The sequence below is a fragment of the Anopheles ziemanni genome, chromosome 2 (genome assembly GCF_943734765.1).
Source record: "Anopheles ziemanni chromosome 2, idAnoZiCoDA_A2_x.2, whole genome shotgun sequence".
NCBI lineage: Eukaryota > Metazoa > Arthropoda > Insecta > Diptera > Culicidae > Anopheles > Anopheles ziemanni.
Window position 1 is genome coordinate 7,955,847 of NC_080705.1, and position 16,906 is coordinate 7,972,752.

Sequence of the window (16,906 nt, forward strand, 5' to 3'; positions counted from 1 at the left end):
GGCTGACCGTCCGTTAAAATCCGGCGCCAGTTGTGAAACGTGCGTGCCAAGGGTTTTGCTGCTCGGCGTTCAAGTATTCTTTACGGAATTATCCTCTCCATTCCGGGCAGCCCCTGTGTCTTTATAATTGGTCGAGTCCACTCCAAGGCCTAATCCTTTCCCGTTCGTCAGCGCTCGGTGCCTGGAGGTGAAGTTTAGTATGTTGATCTATCCCACTGTTTATCGCCCATCTGCCATAGAAATGTCCGTTCCTCGGGAGGGGAAAGCTGAATTTACTACCTCGTGGAGAACTCGTTCGAAAAGGAGCAAAAATTATCGTGGTTTTTCTGATACCCATACGCCCCACGAAGCGAGTAGACAAGCACAGGAAAAACATGAACTTCCTCGGCATCGGCTCGTCTAATTGTTAAACCTAGAGAATGGATAATTATCAGCGAACACAAGCGGATGTTTTACTTAGGGGAAGTTCTCTTTATGGTGGAGTTGGTCTTAAACGGCTTGACTCGTTCTCATTTTTTCCAGTGTCCATTTTAAACCGACAAACTCGTGCTATCGTTAGTGACCAGTAGGTGTTCGTCCATTTTTTGTGCTTTAGTAGGCCATTTCATGTCTTCGTTTCTGGATGGAATTATTCTTCTGCTGAGGCTTCGAAATGTTTTGATGAAATTTGTGGAAAACAAATGGATGGTTATCAAAATTTAATATAATTTCAATTCACTTATAGTTTCCTATTATTCAACTGTTTTTTTTTGTCTATAACCCATGAAAGCCTATTTGACTAACCTTGATATGTGCTTTAAAGTTTATTGCTTTCCACATGCACGCCTGCTCTAGAGAACGCTGACAGCTTACGGATGCTTATGCTAATGAATCTTTGACCCTTGTTCCGTTCCAATTTTATATCTTCCGTATGTGCACTTGCAAAGGAAGCCGAAAGCATCGAATGCGTGTAGTTACCGTTCCTACCCCTAAGTACGGCTTACAGCTCACAGCAACCACTTAGCGAGCCACAGGGAAACTTTCGCACGCGGTCCACTAGATAAATAATGCATCATGGGGTGACCACACGAAGCCACAGCCAGCGCACGATCGCCAGCGAGAGAAGCTTGTAAGTAAGCGACCCTTCCCGATAACGATGAAAAACGGTGCATAAATTGTGGTTGTGGCGTTGCCTTTTTCCGGGGAACATTGCCGGTGCAGCTATCTATCTTGATGCAGCTGGTTTGCGGTCGAAGATGCACAACGCGTCGATGGGCTCTTTTGGACTCTTTAGATTTCGCGCCGAGGGAAAAACGTTATAGCGACCGGGCGGCATAATAACCACCCTTGGCCACCGACATCAACGTTGGGACCAAGGCCTGGATGCACCCGAACTGCTCCCGATTGGAATCGACGCGAGCAAGGTTGGGTTCCCTTTTTTCCTCACTCCAAAATTTATACCCGGCGAAAGATAGTTTCCTGTTACACATCCGTTACACTTTGGCAAACATTCCCATTCCCCACTCGACAACCGACCAGAAGCGGTACGCTCACGGAATGCAACCGAACCCACCCCCCCTCCGGGGTTAGATAACATATGTTTTATGGAGGTTCCGTTTTTCGGGCACACGCTGCAGTTAATAGATCCGCCATTTTGGCCGCGTACGATCTCGATTGGCCACCAGATGGTGCTGCGGACGATGGATGGACGATGGGCTATCTCTGGAAGGCGGACGGAGCCAAGGGGTTCGTTAATATTCGTTCGATTGCAGAAGCACGTGTTGGGAGCGCGCGTTCGGTTGCATGAAATGTTTTCCTTCACGTTTTTCCTGACGAGCGAGTTTGCTTGCCTTTGTTGGCAGGGATGCACGTACACGTGGGGTGTTTTTCAGAACAGTCAACCTCAGCGAGATTGGAAGGTTTTGTTCCTATTAGGTTGCTCAACTTTCAATTGATTTTTAACGAAACTTCAATTACATGAAACTCATAAACGAGAAGTCAAGTGAACGTCCAGCACTCAATAAGCTCGAGTGGAAATTTGTACAATCTGTTTTCATAAAAATCATGTTGTGCATGAATTAGCACCAAATACCATAGGAAAGTTTTCATAATGAAACGCTGAAAAATCACTTCAACAGCCACTCACCATATTTGAAATTTTTGGAGCAAAATGGAAACCTTCTTTTTTTCAGCACTCATATCGAACGCAATGGAATCTACCGAGGGCTAAAAGTTGAATCGTTCCGTGGCCATTTTAATCACATCTACTATCCACAATCCACTCGGCCGGTCGTGCTCGAGACCGTTTGTAGCAACATAGACGTAGAGGTTGTATTCATCGGTTTCGGTGCATCTGAAGGGCGCGAAATTGAATTCGCATGTAATACAGTTCGTGGCTTCGAGGTAATTTCATAAATGAGACCGTTGCATCCTTGTAACGAGGAATGATTAAAATCCCTCGGCGTGAAATCTAATCCAATAAAATTTATCATTGAATAAGCGTCGAAACAGATTAATGAAACTTGGAAATAATTTTATGCAAAACCGTGGTCTCACTCAGCTTAACAGTAAGCGCAGTTTATGCAACAGAACTGCATTTTGATATTCCTATACACTATAGTGTCACAGTGTTAAGTTAAAAGTTTTTCCACTTCATTTTACTCCTCGAAACGATCTTTAACACGTTGCGTACCGCGTCACCCAAATATGGGTGACAGCAGTTTTAGTACAACAAAGTTTTTGACCCATAAATAAATGAAAATGCAACATAAAAATTATTATAATATTTTATATAAATTTTTTGGGAGGCTAAGTTTTTGCTTGGCCTTCGAAAACAATCGGTTTAACGAATATTATAAACAAATTGTAATTTCAAAAATTGTACTAAAAAGTGTGCTAAAACGCTTGGTACGCAACGTGTTAATCCTCTCATCCGTTCCCGCACGTATTACCATCAACATTTGTACGTACGCCCGAGGAGAGAATAATCAATCCCCAAGCCACATGTGCCATTAATCGTCGGAAAGCGCCATTTAATTATGGTTTCACCGGAAGTGCGTCAACCACCGGCGTTTGGCGTCGCTCACACACAAACACATACCACGGTCTTACCACACTCGGGTGACGTTGTTGTTAATTCGTTGATTATCGTCAATTATTTTCTCTAATAATGAGTAATTAGCGTACATGATTGCATGTCGTCGTCGTTGTCGTCGCCGGCATCGTATGAAGGTGCTCCACCGGTGATGGAACATTTGTCCCCGGGAGCCAGCGGAATCAATGGCCCAAATGAGTTTCCGTTTGGGACTCCGCAAATCGCATTCGTCACACGTCACCGTTGCTCCTTGTTTGCAATTACTAGAACTCTTCTGGGAGATGATGTGGGAATCGGATTCGCATCAGGTCATGTGTTAAATGTTTTGAGTATTCCTTCGAGTTGGTAAATGAAGGTGAAGGATTCTACTGAGAAAATATTCAGGAAAAAATGGCTAATGAAATAGCTACAAAGAACTTTGTGCAAATGCTAGAAAAACACATCTCAAACGCAATTTTATCTTCAGCAATTTACAAAAACCACACTCCGTATCAGCACCACAATTCCATTTATGCACATTGTGTTTCACAACATAATATTCTTATGGTATTTACTGCCACAATCCACACAAAATAACATAACATCCCTTACGTATGACATAAAAAAGTGTACTTCATACAACATTGGGAAGGAAAAGTAACTTTTCCATCTCTTCGTTACGCCTTCACATCGTTATCGTTAGTCAGTCCTTATCGAGCATCATATACGGGGTCCCGATTGCCTTTTCTCCCGCCATTCCTCCACATAGAATAGCTGTGTGTATGTGTTGGGTGGCAGGAAATTTTTTATCTGCTGTTTGGAAGTCCTGTCCCCGCTCGGTCGATGTTCACCGTGGCGATAAATTTTTAACGATCCTCACGGGAGCGAGAGGCGTCCGGAAAGTTTTGGAAATAGTTTCGACTGTGTCATTTCATTTTTCTTTCCTCGTGGTTTCATTTTAGTCCATGCTACACTACTTTTTGATGCTGGCGATAGTGTTCGAGGGATTTGGGGGATAAGGTTGTTTTCTGTTTTGTTTTCGTAGGGAAGGGCTTAGAACACTGGCAACAATTTACAGGACACGCGGAACTAGAGCCAACCTCCTTTTTCCAGCTGGTCGAGCAAAGTGGGACATTGGATTATTTATAGTTCTACGTGAAGTCACGGAACTGTCGTTTTTGCCTATCCTTTTACGTGCAACGTGACCCGGCCTGAAGTTCGTTATCAAATGGGGTGCATACGTTATCGAACCGACCACGTGCGGGCTTCTTACATGCAGCATTCGGACTGAAAATGGCATCCCAGAGCTCTTTAGGCTGGCAAGAGCAACTTTTATGATTTATTTGATTACTTTTCAATATGCTGCGCCGTAATCACTGCACTGTCTTCACCTGTGTCTGATAGAAGTTTTTCTGCAGCTTAAAAAGAATTCCTCACAACTTTTGCATCCATTATACTATCCTTCACAAATATTGTAAAGTACATATGTTTATTTTTCGAAAGAAACCAATTTCATCTCTATCTTTTAAGACTAACTTTTTCACATCCTACTCCGCACATATTTAGTTTTCAACAAATCGAATGGTTGCCTACTTTTTTGTAGGGTGTTTCGCATAAAAAAAAAGGCCGACATCGTTCGAGTCCACGAACCACCGGGCGGCTCCATTTGCTTTCTGTCCGCAATCCATGTTGCGGTGACTAATTTATCAAATCGCGTTTCATCATGGGACCGTTGCGAAGTTTGGATGCCAGTGAAACGTTTCTCCCGTGGATAGAACGTACCATGCAAAAAGTATTAAACAGTAATTACATTTTTCGTCCACATTTCAACTTTCCGACCCTTCAACCCAGGGTCAGCAGGAACAGTTTGGAAGCTGTATATGTTTCGCAAAAAATTTAAACTGCACTCGGATACAACGCAAAACCGCAGGCTGCAGTGAGTTGAGGGTGAAAACGGTGTTGACTTTTCCAATTAGGAAAATTTCGTTATTACTACTGTTCGTCGCGGTGCGAGGGTGTGGGGAAAACTTGTTCATTTGATCATATTTTGCTGTTGGCTGGGAAGAGCAGCTATGGTTTTGTGTATGGTTCGTTGTACGATCGGAAGAGAGTTTTTAAATTAATTTTCTCGAATGCCTAAACGGGATGTTAAATAAAAATCAATCTGCGTTCAATAAGGATCAAATGCTATTTGTAATTTAAAGTGTCTCATTGAACAAGCAAACTTTTCAATTTCCTCAAATTGCGTTTAGTATTTGGTATAAGGTACTAGGAAAGGATGAATCAACAATCGTTAGTCAACCGTTGGTCCAATACTACCTAAATACATTCTCGTTCCGAGCAGATTTTTCCACAGTTGAACTTTGCAAGACATTTCCGAAGTGACCTTATAACCGGTTGTTTTCTTGTGACTTGCCATTTCAACTTTCAACTAGAGATATTAGCTTGTCGTTGTCCAGCATGTTTTTCTCTTTCTATAGGAATGTTGTGTAAACTTTCACGAACTGGCGTGGATTATTGCTTTCTTCCACCTTCCGGTAATTTCAGTGTTCGATCGAATGAAAATGCTCCAGTTGCAAATTGATTTAGCCCGGTACTGGAGTGAAAGTTTCTCCTCCCCGGACAGACAAGACAGAAGTAGAAAGAGGCGGAACATCAATCAGTAGCAGCTACTTTCTATCTCTACTGGACATCGAGTGATCGATTATAGGCTATGGTATTTCATTTCTCTTGGCAATGCACGGAAGAACGAAAAGAAATAGTTGAGTAAAATATACAGTAGCCATTACTTTCAGCTTCCAGATGATGTTTATTTCTTGCGTATCTTTTCACTTGACGGTAATTCTCGTACCTAACGCTTAAATAAAAGTGCTCGAATGCATTTGGAAGGGAAGTTTTTGTTTCCTCTGATAAATGTTGTCATAAGGCGAAATGGTTCATTTTCATATATTTTCTTTAAAACAATGTGTACAAGCATACATATATGCACAGCAAAACACACCGAATGTTGTAGGGGCCGAAAACCCTACACTATGTTGCATTGGTACTCAGTATGCAGTTGCATCCGTTTGGCTTATCTACTTGTGCCGGAAAATTTATGCTGAATCGTGTGTAATTAGAGACGGAGAGACATAAATTCAATTAAAATAGCAAATAAATTACACCCTATCTCGCGTCGACTGGTGCTCAACGTGGCGATTGCTGCCAGATTTGGTGCATCATGGATGTAGTTTCTGTGTTCAGTTTCGTTGGTAATTGTTCGGATAGAATTGAGTTATCAAAATTTAAGTATTTTTTTTTTCATTTAACAAAAACAGGATTCATTTGTAAACATGTTCTAACGGAATCCAAATAATAAGAGAAACTTATCACTGTATCAATCCAACTATATTTATATTTTACATTCGTTCCATTGAACGATATTAAGAGTATTGACCGTTGAAGTTGATCTAATTTCAATACAGCAATAGCAGTTATGCAATATTGTAGTTAATCTGCTTTGATTCTTCTTCGCAAACTCAAATACACTGCCAACATAAGGCACACAATCCAGATGAAGAGAGCTAACAGATCATATTCATAGGCCAATTCTGGTAGCGATATGAAACCAAGATACTTCTTCAGCTTGCCGAAATAACAGAACATTTCTGGACACTCCAAATCAGGTCGATCATAGCCGTAGATCGCACTGAGGGAACCCTCGAACGCGTACCGCACGAACGACACATACATTACCGGACGAAGTAAAACGCTGGCATCACGCAATGGTACGTAGAAGCCTGAACACAGATATGACGGTATCAAAACCATGATGGTCCAAAAGGCGGAAGTCTGAACCGACATGAGGCTACCGAAGAGAAGACCAAGCATCTGCGAAATCCAACCGAACAGGAGGCACATTCCAGTGAACAACACGAAGCGAAACACCTCCAACGGTTGTGAGGTAAAGTAGTATACGATGACGATGTACACCAGGGATGAGATAAACTGTAGAAGAAATAAGAAGATCATGAAGTGGGTAGTACGTACGAAAAAGCATAAAAACGTACCAGCGTAGGTATCTCGATAATGATCTTGGCCCAGTAGTATGCTTTAAGCGAGTACCAATTATTTTTGCTCTCCTGGACGAGGCACGCCGACTCACGAGGATCTGTGTTGCATATAAAATGGAAAAAATTATATTTATTGGTGAAACCGACAGATAAACTGAAAGCACTCTACTTACAAACCAAAACAGCTGACGCTACACTCGAGAAGAAAATGACGTACTGGGACAAAATTATGAACGCGGTGTTAGATATGAGACGATCAGCATTGTTGCCTATATTGTAGTAAGCGATACTTATGACAAAGGCATTCACAATGTTGATTAAAACTCGCGCCTTTAGCTGAAACTGTAACGAATACATCACGTAAAATCAAAATGCCCTTTTTAGACAGGATGATCGAAGCTCTAAAGAACCCCTAATTCTCACCATTTCGGAAACCTACCGAATCTTTCGCCACGCACAAGGCGGTACGCCGCAGTAACACGCCGAGTTGCTGGAATGTTGTCAGACTGTAGCGTTCATGTGACTCATCGACGCTTTTTGTATGATCTACGATAGAGGATTGGTAGTCAAGGATGTCCTCTTCTTCATCCATCATAAGTCGTTTCAGACGATCATCCTCCTGATCAAGGCTGGCAATATCCAGGGCTTTAAAGACAGAACGACAAGCGACTCATTTGAACAATGTTCGAAATGCATAGTCAAGATCACGGGTCCTACCATAATCCGCCGGATTGTACGAAACAGGACAATGGAGACCGAAACTTGCAAAACGAGACACCATCTCATTGGTTGGACCACTGTAGACGCGGCGTCCTCTGGCCAGCACAAACAGATCGTCGATGAGCTGCAATTGTTGAGAGTTCGGCTGATGAATGACGCAAGCGATGACGCGTCCTCGGGCGGCGAGCTCTCGGACATGAGCCAACACCTGATAAGCGGAAACCGAATCTAACCCTGTTGTTGGTTCGTCCAGGAGCATCACTTTTGGATCGGATAGTAGCTCGAGTCCGATTGAGAGGCGCTTCGCTTCTCCACCAGAGATATCTCCAGTAAGTGTGTCAGCACAAGATTCCAATCCCAGAACTTCCAGTAGCTCGTGGACTTTAGTCCGCTTCTGTGCTGTACTGCTTTTACCAAGTTTGAACTCGGCCGCGTACTTTAGACTCTGCTCTACGGTGAGACTCCGCCACAGATTGACCTCTTGCTGAGTGTAGGAAACAAGTTTGCGGCTGCGACGTTCCGATAGAAGTTGTCCATCTACCGTTAATTCGCCAGTGACATTGGCTTTCCTGCCGAAAATAACATCCGTTATTTACAACACTCTAAATAACACTCACTTGTGAATATTTTCTACTGATAATTACTTAAATCCACTGAGCACATTTAACAGCGTTGATTTGCCGGCTCCGGAAGGCCCCATTATTCCTACGAGACGACCGGATCGAAAGGAACCCGAGAGGTTCTGCAGAATCGTGTAATTCGTACGATCTTGAAATAGAATGCATTACTTGAAGATCATTCACATCGGTTTCAGTAACCTGACACAACACTCACGATGCTTTTGTTTCACACTGTACGAAATATTGCGAAAGGACAGATCAAATCCACGAGAGCTACCATCCAGTTTCATCTCATCCAGTTCCTCCATCGGAATTGTTTCACTGAGTTGTACCATTATGAGACGCTAAAAACGTGTTCTTTCCTTGCGTAGCTGGAAAATTCAACTGAACGATGTTTGTTGAACTCGTTTCGAATGTGCTGGTGGTAGGATGGCATAATTTTTCTGCAGCGATAAGTCACTCGGTTGATAACACATGTCGGTTGATAAGACCTTTATCAATTTACATAAACACTTTCGCATTGTATATTGTTGGAAGCGGTACGCACCATTAGGTTCCACTGTTTGTATTCGCAGGCTAATACCATTTAATTTTTTTTCATCGTTACTATCGCACAGTATTTTCCAGTTAAATTAAATTGCTTTGTTTTCAAATTAATATCTAAAGCTGGCCATTTTTAATAGTCTGATTTGATTCTTCTTCTCAGGCTCAAATACACAGCCAGCATAAGGCACACAATCCAGACGAAGAGAGCTAACAGATCATATTCATATGCCAATTCGGGCAGCGATATGAAACCAAGAAACTTTTTCAGCTTGCCGAAATAGCAGAACACTTCAGGACACTCGGGATCAGGTCGATCATAGCCGTAGATCGCACTGATAGATCCCTCGAACGCGTACCGCACGAACGACACATACATTAGCGGACGAAGTAAAAAGTTGGCGTAACGCAACGGAATGAATAAGCCAGAGAACAGATATGCCGGTATCAAAACCATAATGGTCGAAAAGGCGGAAGTCTGAACCGACATGAGGCTACCGAAGAGAAGACCAAGCATCTGCGAAATCCAACCGAATAGAAGGCACATTCCAGTGAACAACACAAAGCGAAACACCTCCAACGGTTGTGAAGTAAAGTAGTATACGATGATGATGTACACCAAGGATGAGATAAACTGTAGAAGAAAGAGAAAAATCATGTAGTGTGTAGTACGTACGAAAAAGCATAAGAACGTACCAGCGTAGGTATCTCGATAATGATCTTGGCCCAGTAGTATGCTTTAAGCGAGTACCAATTATTTTTGCTCTCCTGGACGAAGCACGCCGACTCACGAGGATCTGTGTTATGAGATGATAAAAAGAATATTTATAGGTGAAACCGACAGATAAACTGAAAGCACTCTACTTACAAACTAAAACAGCTGACGCTACACTCGAGAAGAAAATTACGAACTGGGACAAAATTATGAACGCGGTGTTAGATATGAGACGATCAGCATTGTTGCCTATATTGTAGTAAGCGATACTTATGACAAAGGCAATCACAATGTTGATTAAAACTCGCGCCTTTAGCTGAAACTGTAACGAATACATCACGTAAAATAAATATGCCCTTTTTAGACAGGATGATCGAAGCTCTAAAGAACCCCTAATTCTCACCATTTCGGAAACCTACCGAATCTCTCGCCACGCACAAGGCTGTACGCCGTAGTAACACCCCGAGCTGCTGGAATGTTGTCAGAGTGTAGCGTTCATATGACTCATCGACACGTTTTACAGGAACTATAATAGAGGATTGATTACCAAATATGTCTTTTTCTTCATCCATCATCAGACGCTCCAGACGATCATCCTCCTGATCAAGGCTGGCAATATCCAGGGCTTTAAAGACATACCGACAAGCGACTCATTTGAACAACGTTATAAATGTATAGTCAAGATCACGGGTCCTACCATAATCCGCCGGATTGTATGAAACAGGACAATGGAGTCCGAAACTTGCAAAGCGAGGAACCATCTCATTGGTTGGACCACTGTAGACCCGGCGTCCTCTGGCCAGCACAAACAGATCGTCGATAATCTGCAATTGTTGAGAGTTCGGCTGATGAATGACGCAAGCGATGACGCGTCCTCGGGCGGCGAGCTCTCGGACATGAGCCAACACCTGATAAGCGAAAACCGAGTCTAAACCTGTTGTTGGTTCATCCAGGAGCATCACTTTTGGATCGGATAGTAACTCGAGTCCGATCGAGAGGCGCTTCGCTTCTCCACCTGAGATATCTCCAGTAAGTGTGTCAGCACAAAATTCCAATCCCAGAACTTCCAGTAGCTCGTGGACTTTAGTTTGCTTCTGTGCTGTACTGCTTTTACCAAGTTTGAACTCGGCCGCGAATTTGAGACTTTCCCCCACAGTAAGACTCCGCCACAGATTGACCTCTTGTTGAGTGTAGGAAACAAGTTTGCGGCTGCGACGTTCCGATAGAAGCTGTCCATCTACCATCAATTCGCCAGTGACATTGGCTATCCTACCGAAAATAACATCTGTTTTTTACAAAACTCAAAAAAACATTTACTTGTGAATATTTTCTACCGATAATTACGTAAACCCACTGAGCACATTTAACAGCGTTGATTTGCCGGCTCCGGAAGGCCCCATTATTCCTACGAGGCGGCCGGATCGAAAGGAACCAGAGAGGTTCTTCAGGATCGCGGAATGCGTACGATCTTGAAACAGAAAGTGATAATCGTAGATCATTCACATCGGATGTAATCACTTTACACAACGCTCACCATGCTTTTGTTTCACACTGTACGAAATATTGCGAAAGGACAGACTAAATTCACGAGAGCCACCATCCATTTTCATCGAGTGTAGTTCCTCCATCGGAATTGTTTCAATGAGTTGTGCCATTATCAGAAGATCAAAACGTGTTCTTTCCTTGCGTAGCTTGAAAATTCAACTAAACGATGTTTGTTGGGCACGTTGCGAATGCGCTGCTGGTAGGATGGAATAATTTTTGCGAAGCGATAAGTCACTCGGTTGATAACACATGTCGGTTGATAAGACCCTTATCAAATTACATAAACACTTCCCCGTTGTATATTTTTGGAAACGGTTCGCACCACTACATCCCTCTGTTTGTATTAAATAAACAATTCGCCAGCTGATAACTTTTGCTAATAACGGCTTGGTTAAGTTTTATTTTTCTTCTTTTGCACCGGATAAGCAATCGCAATCGGTAAGATAATTTAGAGACGAAGTGCATAAAAATACACTTAAATTAAGTTCATTCACAAACTTGCTGAAAACACGACGATTTCTAAGGTTCTACGGGTTTTGCAAAGCAGTTACTTGAAATAATTGATGTCACGAATATATGTTGCACATAATTTAAAAAACAATAGGCAAACAGACCGAAGATTAGGACAGCAATTACGCGATATTACATATATTTCATTGTTTCAACAGTTATTATCGCAGGGCATTATCCGGTTTCCGTTAAACTGCTTTGTTTTTCAATTAATACCAGGATGTGGACGATTAGTCTGATTTGATTCTTCTTCGCAGGCTCAAATACACTGCCAGCATAAGGCACACAATCCAGATGAAGAGAGCTAACAGATCATATTCATAGGCCAATTCTGGCAGCGATATGAAACCAAGAAACTTTTTCAGCTTGCCGAAATAGCAGAACACTTCAGGACACTCGGGATCAGGTCGATCATAGCTGTAGATCGCACTGAGGGAACCTTCGAATGCGTAACGCACGAACGACACATACATTAGCGGACGAAGTAAAAAGTTGGCGTCACGCAACGGAATGAAGAAGCCGGAGAACAGAGATGCCGGTACGACCACCATGATACTGCAAAAGACAGAAGTCTGAACCGACATGAGGCTACCCAAGAGAAGACCAAGCATCTGCGAAATCCAACCGAACAGGAGGCACATTCCAGCGAACAACACAAAGCGAAACACCTCCAACGGTTGTGAGGTAAAGTAGTATACGAGGATGATGTACACCAGGGATGAGATAAACTGTAGAAGAAATAAGAAGATCATGTAGTGCATAGTACGTAAGAAAAAACATAAACACGTACCAGTGTAGGTATCTCGATGATAATTTTGGCCCAGTAGTATGCCTTAAGCGAGTACCAATTATTTTTACTCTCCTGGACGAAGCACGCCGACTCACGAGGATCTGAAGACCAGAAAAGGGAAAATAAGAATATTTCAACGTGAAAGTAATACAACCACATACAATCGGCTGTACTTACAAACCAAAACAGCTGAAACAATGCTTGAGAAGAAAATTGCGTATAAGGATATTATGAGCACTGCGGTGTTGGACAGTAGACGATCAGCATTGTTGCCGGTGTTGTAGAAAGCGATACTGATTAGCAAAGCGACCACAACGTTGATAGCAAATCGCGCCTTTAGCTGGAACTGTAAGATACAAAAAATAAAATATGATTAAAAGTATCTGCAGCTTCACATGCCTCTAAATTTTTACGCTCGATGGACCGAGCAATGTTTCTGAAACTTACCGAATCTTTCGCCACGCACAAGGCTGTACGCCGTAGTAACACCCCGAGCTGCTGGAATGTTGTCAGGCCGTATCGTTGATAAGTCTCGTCAACGCTTTTGACGCGATTTAAAATAGAGAATTTATAGTCAAAGATGTCCTTCTCTTCATCCATCATAAGTCGTTTCAGACGGTCATCCTCCTGATCAAGGCTGGCAATATCCAGGGCTATAAAGACATACCGACAAGCGACTCATTTGAACAATGTTCGAAATGCATAATCAAGATCACGGGTCCTACCATAATCCGCCGGATTGTATGAAACAGGACAATGGAGTCCGAAACTTGCAAAGCGAGGAACCATCTCATTGGTTGGGCCACTGTAGATGCGGCGTCCTCTGGCCAGCACAAACAGATCGTCGATGAGCTGCAGTTGTTGAGAGTTCGGCTGATGGATGACGCAAGCGATGATGCGCCCTCGGGCGGCAAGCTCTCGGACATGAGCCAACACCTGATAAGCGGAAACCGAATCTAGACCTGTTGTTGGTTCGTCCAGCAGCATCACTTTTGGGTCAGATAGTAGTTCGAGTCCGATTGCGAGGCGCTTCGCTTGTCCACCTGAGATTACGTCAGTGAGTGTCGTAGCACAAGATTCCAATCCCAGAACTTCCAGCAACTCTCGAACTTTAGTTTGCTTCTGTGCTGTACTGCTTTTACCAAGCTTGAACTCGGCCGCGTACTTGAGACTTTCCTCTACGGTAAGGCTTCGCCACAGATTGACCTCTTGCTGGGTATAGGAAACAAGTTTGCGGCTGCGACGTTCCGATAAAAGCTGTCCATCTACCATCAATTCGCCAGTGACATTGGCTTTCCTACCGAAAACAACATCCAGTATTTACAACACTTAAAATACCACTCACTAGGTGAATATTTTCTACCGATAATTACTTAAATCCACTGAGCACATTTAACAGCGTTGATTTACCAGCTCCGGAAGGCCCCATTATTCCTACGAGGCGACCGGATCGAAAGGAACCCGAGAGGTTCTTCAGGATCGCGGAATGCGTACGATCTTGAAACAGAAAGCGATAATCGTAGATCATTCACATCGGATGTAATCACTTTACACAACACTCACCATGCTTTTGTTTCACACAATACGAAATATTGCGAAAGAACAGATCAAATTCACTTTCCAGAGGGCCACTATCTGGTTTTTTCAATATTAAATCCTCCATCGGAATCGTGGTTGCTTCAAAGGGCTGTTCCATCATGGAACGATTGACAATTTGTTGTTTGTCTATGCTGCTTCAGAATTCAACTGAACGATGCTGTCGAAGTGGTTTGGAAGATCGCTTGGAAATATTTTGGCAAAGCGATAATCCATCCGGGTTCAACAATTCCAGCTGATAACCCGCTTATCAAGTTGTGTAAGACCTTTGGCAATATTCATTGTGTGGGATTGCAAGAAGAAGTTTAGGCCCATCGCCAATCAAGGTCATTGGTTTCTTCCTTTTTGGTCTTCATCTCATCACATGACGGCCAATGCCGAACTTTGCACAGGAATCGTCCTGTGGGTATTTTTAAATCAGTTCAAATTTCTACCTCCATCTGTTTGTGTTTATTAGTTCTATTCTTCAGCTGATAACTTCTTGCTTCTGTTTACATGACGTTAGCATTTTTGTGATGCTTTATGTTTTTTCTTTGGATTAAGCCTGCATAATAACGTAGATTCTCATTGCCTCATGATACAGGAAGCTCCAGAATATCGTCAATCGGGTTGCGAAGTTGCGTAGAAATTACTTCCGCTTTCTGTAGTTGCAATAGGCATCACGGCATTCGAGATCCAATGTGTTATAATGTTTTTGGGATAATCATAGTTTTAACTAAATGGATACGTTATCATTCAAAAATGCATCGTTTTGATGCAGATATTTTTTAATGTTTTATTTACTTAAAACATTATAGTCCATTTTAAAAAAGTATTTGAAGGATTCATTTGTCCTCTCTCTAAGGATGTATCGTTTTTGAATCTGATAGATTTTTGGCCAACTGTAAAAAAAGACATGAGGATCGCATATGATCTGATGATAGTATTAATCTATGTGATCGCCCTCGAATCAGGACTGATACCGGAAAAAGCCTCATAGCCGTCAAAATGTAAGCTAGACAAAGTACACATTTATCATACGTTCGATGTACAGCGCGCTACTAAGATTTTCCATCGTTTCTAGTTTTTGAGGAAATTAAAATTGCGTAAAAATACATTCACAATGGCGACCGTATGTCAATTGTGACATTCACACCGAATCGGTACCGGTAAATTACCGATTTAATGACCTTCGTAGAAAAAACACTCTTCAAACTGAACCGGCAGAATGACCTAGAAAAGAACCGCCCCGATTCGAATAGAGGTCATTAAAGCGGAAAACCGACAGCGGCGTAGAGATTCCCACAAAAACTAGAAGCGATGGAAAAATAAGTTCTTAACTTCGACGAAGTTGTTGGTTGGGAAAATACCTTTCATTTGAGGGGTCTGCCGTAAAAATTGGACCAACGATTAAAAAGTTATTAACAAAATGCCTGTTACTACCATTTTTCCGAACATCCTCGCAACATTTCGCAGCTCGAACCGAAGTTGCAACAACTCGTGACGCCAGTTTGTTGTCAACCGCGGTCGAGTGCAGTCGCAAGTGAAGTTGGTGCGAAGATTTTACGCATGTTTTCCCGTCGTTTGGGATGCTCTAGTAGTAGTTTTTACGATCAGTGTTGGTTTTGGTAGAAAAAGTGTGTAAAGTACCTAGATTTTTCCTTGTTCAAGCCAATGTTGCCAACAATCTCCAATGAATAACGCCAGCAGGGAAGATTCGAGCTCCATCCGAGGAGAAGTGTGAAGAGGGCAGGATGGAGTGGTGCAGTCCACCTGTTCCATCAAATGTCCATGGTTGCGTTTTATTGCACGAAACCCGCTGTTAGGAAGATGTGAAGTGCAGGCTAGTGTCGAGATCGTGATTATTTCCCAACAACCCCAGTGTCAAATGTGTCGGTGTTATTTTATGTTTGTTATGCATTCCGTTACAACGTAAGCGGTGAGTCTTGGTTTTTGGCGGAAAGTGTATTGATTTATTCGACGGTAGAAGATACAAGAGCGGTCCTTAAAATGGCCCAATCGAGATGCAGCACAGTCGGAAAACCCAGGCTGTCTGGAGTGGGGTTTGTGTTGGGCAGTTTGTGTTGTGTCCTGCTCGTCGTTAACCTTGCGGCTACGCAGCTCATAATCAATGTACAAAATCAGGTAAGTGATTCATTGGGGACAACCTGTAGTGTAAAGAAAATTGGCGATTTGTGTTGTTTCTACTGTCCTTGCGTGAGAAGAATACACTACTCTCCGTGACAAACATTCAAAATTTCCGCAACGAACCTGTTAAATGTCGTGGAAGGGAACCAAATCTCATGTTTTGTTCTCTGTTTTGATCAGAAAAACATAATCCCGATTTTGACAGTTCCCTGCACATTGTGTTTGCCATTCCGAGAATTGTTATGTTGCGGCTGCCTATGTTGCACGACCCGGCGCAGGCATGTCCGGTTGTCGCGCGACATGTTTTCTGTTTTGCTGTTTTTTTGCTTCAATGTTTGGTATTTTGTGCGAGTAAAGCGCCGGCTGTTTCCGTTTCCGACGATTTTCCCTTCGTGATGTTTTCCGTTCGGCTCGCCGTTTTCCGCAGCCCCCCGGGTTGAGGTGGCTCCTTATGTGCTGTTCTAAGAACTGATTATTTTCGTATCTTATTTAGACAACCACTCCATCATGCCGCGCCGACCTCGGCGCACCGTTGTTGGGGGAACATTTTCCCCCATAAAGACACACACTCGTACGAGTTCCCGGTTTCCTCCTTGCAAGGAGCAATGGAGTGGCTTGGGTGCGTCCGATTGCGGG

At 42.8% G+C, this 16,906-nt stretch overlaps 4 protein-coding genes across 4 annotated transcripts in view; 1 reads left to right on the forward strand and 3 right to left on the reverse strand.

Annotated features, from left to right (window-relative positions):
* Nucleotides 1-6,541: 6,541 nt before the first annotated feature.
* On the reverse strand, nt 6,542-8,779 carry LOC131293393 (ATP-binding cassette sub-family G member 1-like). The gene is made up of 7 exons (XM_058321475.1): nt 8,659-8,779; nt 8,469-8,592; nt 7,822-8,393; nt 7,544-7,749; nt 7,278-7,446; nt 7,102-7,202; nt 6,542-7,039 (listed from the first exon to the last, which is right to left on the reverse strand). The coding sequence occupies exons 1-7, from the start codon at nt 8,777-8,779 to the stop codon at nt 6,542-6,544; spliced, it is 1,791 nt and encodes a 596-aa protein (XP_058177458.1).
* A 341-nt stretch (nt 8,780-9,120) lies between these two features.
* Nucleotides 9,121-11,357, reverse strand: LOC131293436 (ATP-binding cassette sub-family G member 1-like). The gene is made up of 7 exons (XM_058321516.1): nt 11,237-11,357; nt 11,047-11,170; nt 10,400-10,971; nt 10,122-10,327; nt 9,856-10,024; nt 9,684-9,784; nt 9,121-9,621 (listed from the first exon to the last, which is right to left on the reverse strand). The coding sequence occupies exons 1-7, from the start codon at nt 11,355-11,357 to the stop codon at nt 9,121-9,123; spliced, it is 1,794 nt and encodes a 597-aa protein (XP_058177499.1).
* Nucleotides 11,358-11,987: 630 nt separating this feature from the next.
* On the reverse strand, nt 11,988-14,243 carry LOC131293457 (ATP-binding cassette sub-family G member 4-like). The gene is made up of 7 exons (XM_058321538.1): nt 14,111-14,243; nt 13,921-14,044; nt 13,273-13,844; nt 12,995-13,200; nt 12,725-12,893; nt 12,548-12,648; nt 11,988-12,485 (listed from the first exon to the last, which is right to left on the reverse strand). The coding sequence occupies exons 1-7, from the start codon at nt 14,241-14,243 to the stop codon at nt 11,988-11,990; spliced, it is 1,803 nt and encodes a 600-aa protein (XP_058177521.1).
* Nucleotides 14,244-15,838: 1,595 nt separating this feature from the next.
* Nucleotides 15,839-16,906, forward strand: part of LOC131294990 (out at first protein) — a 48,397-nt gene continuing 47,329 nt past the window's right edge. Inside the window, exon 1 of the mRNA XM_058323048.1 lies at nt 15,839-16,267. Within this exon, the coding sequence (XP_058179031.1) occupies nt 16,133-16,267 (135 nt within the window). The 5' untranslated portion in view covers nt 15,839-16,132. The remainder of the gene's footprint in view (nt 16,268-16,906) is intronic.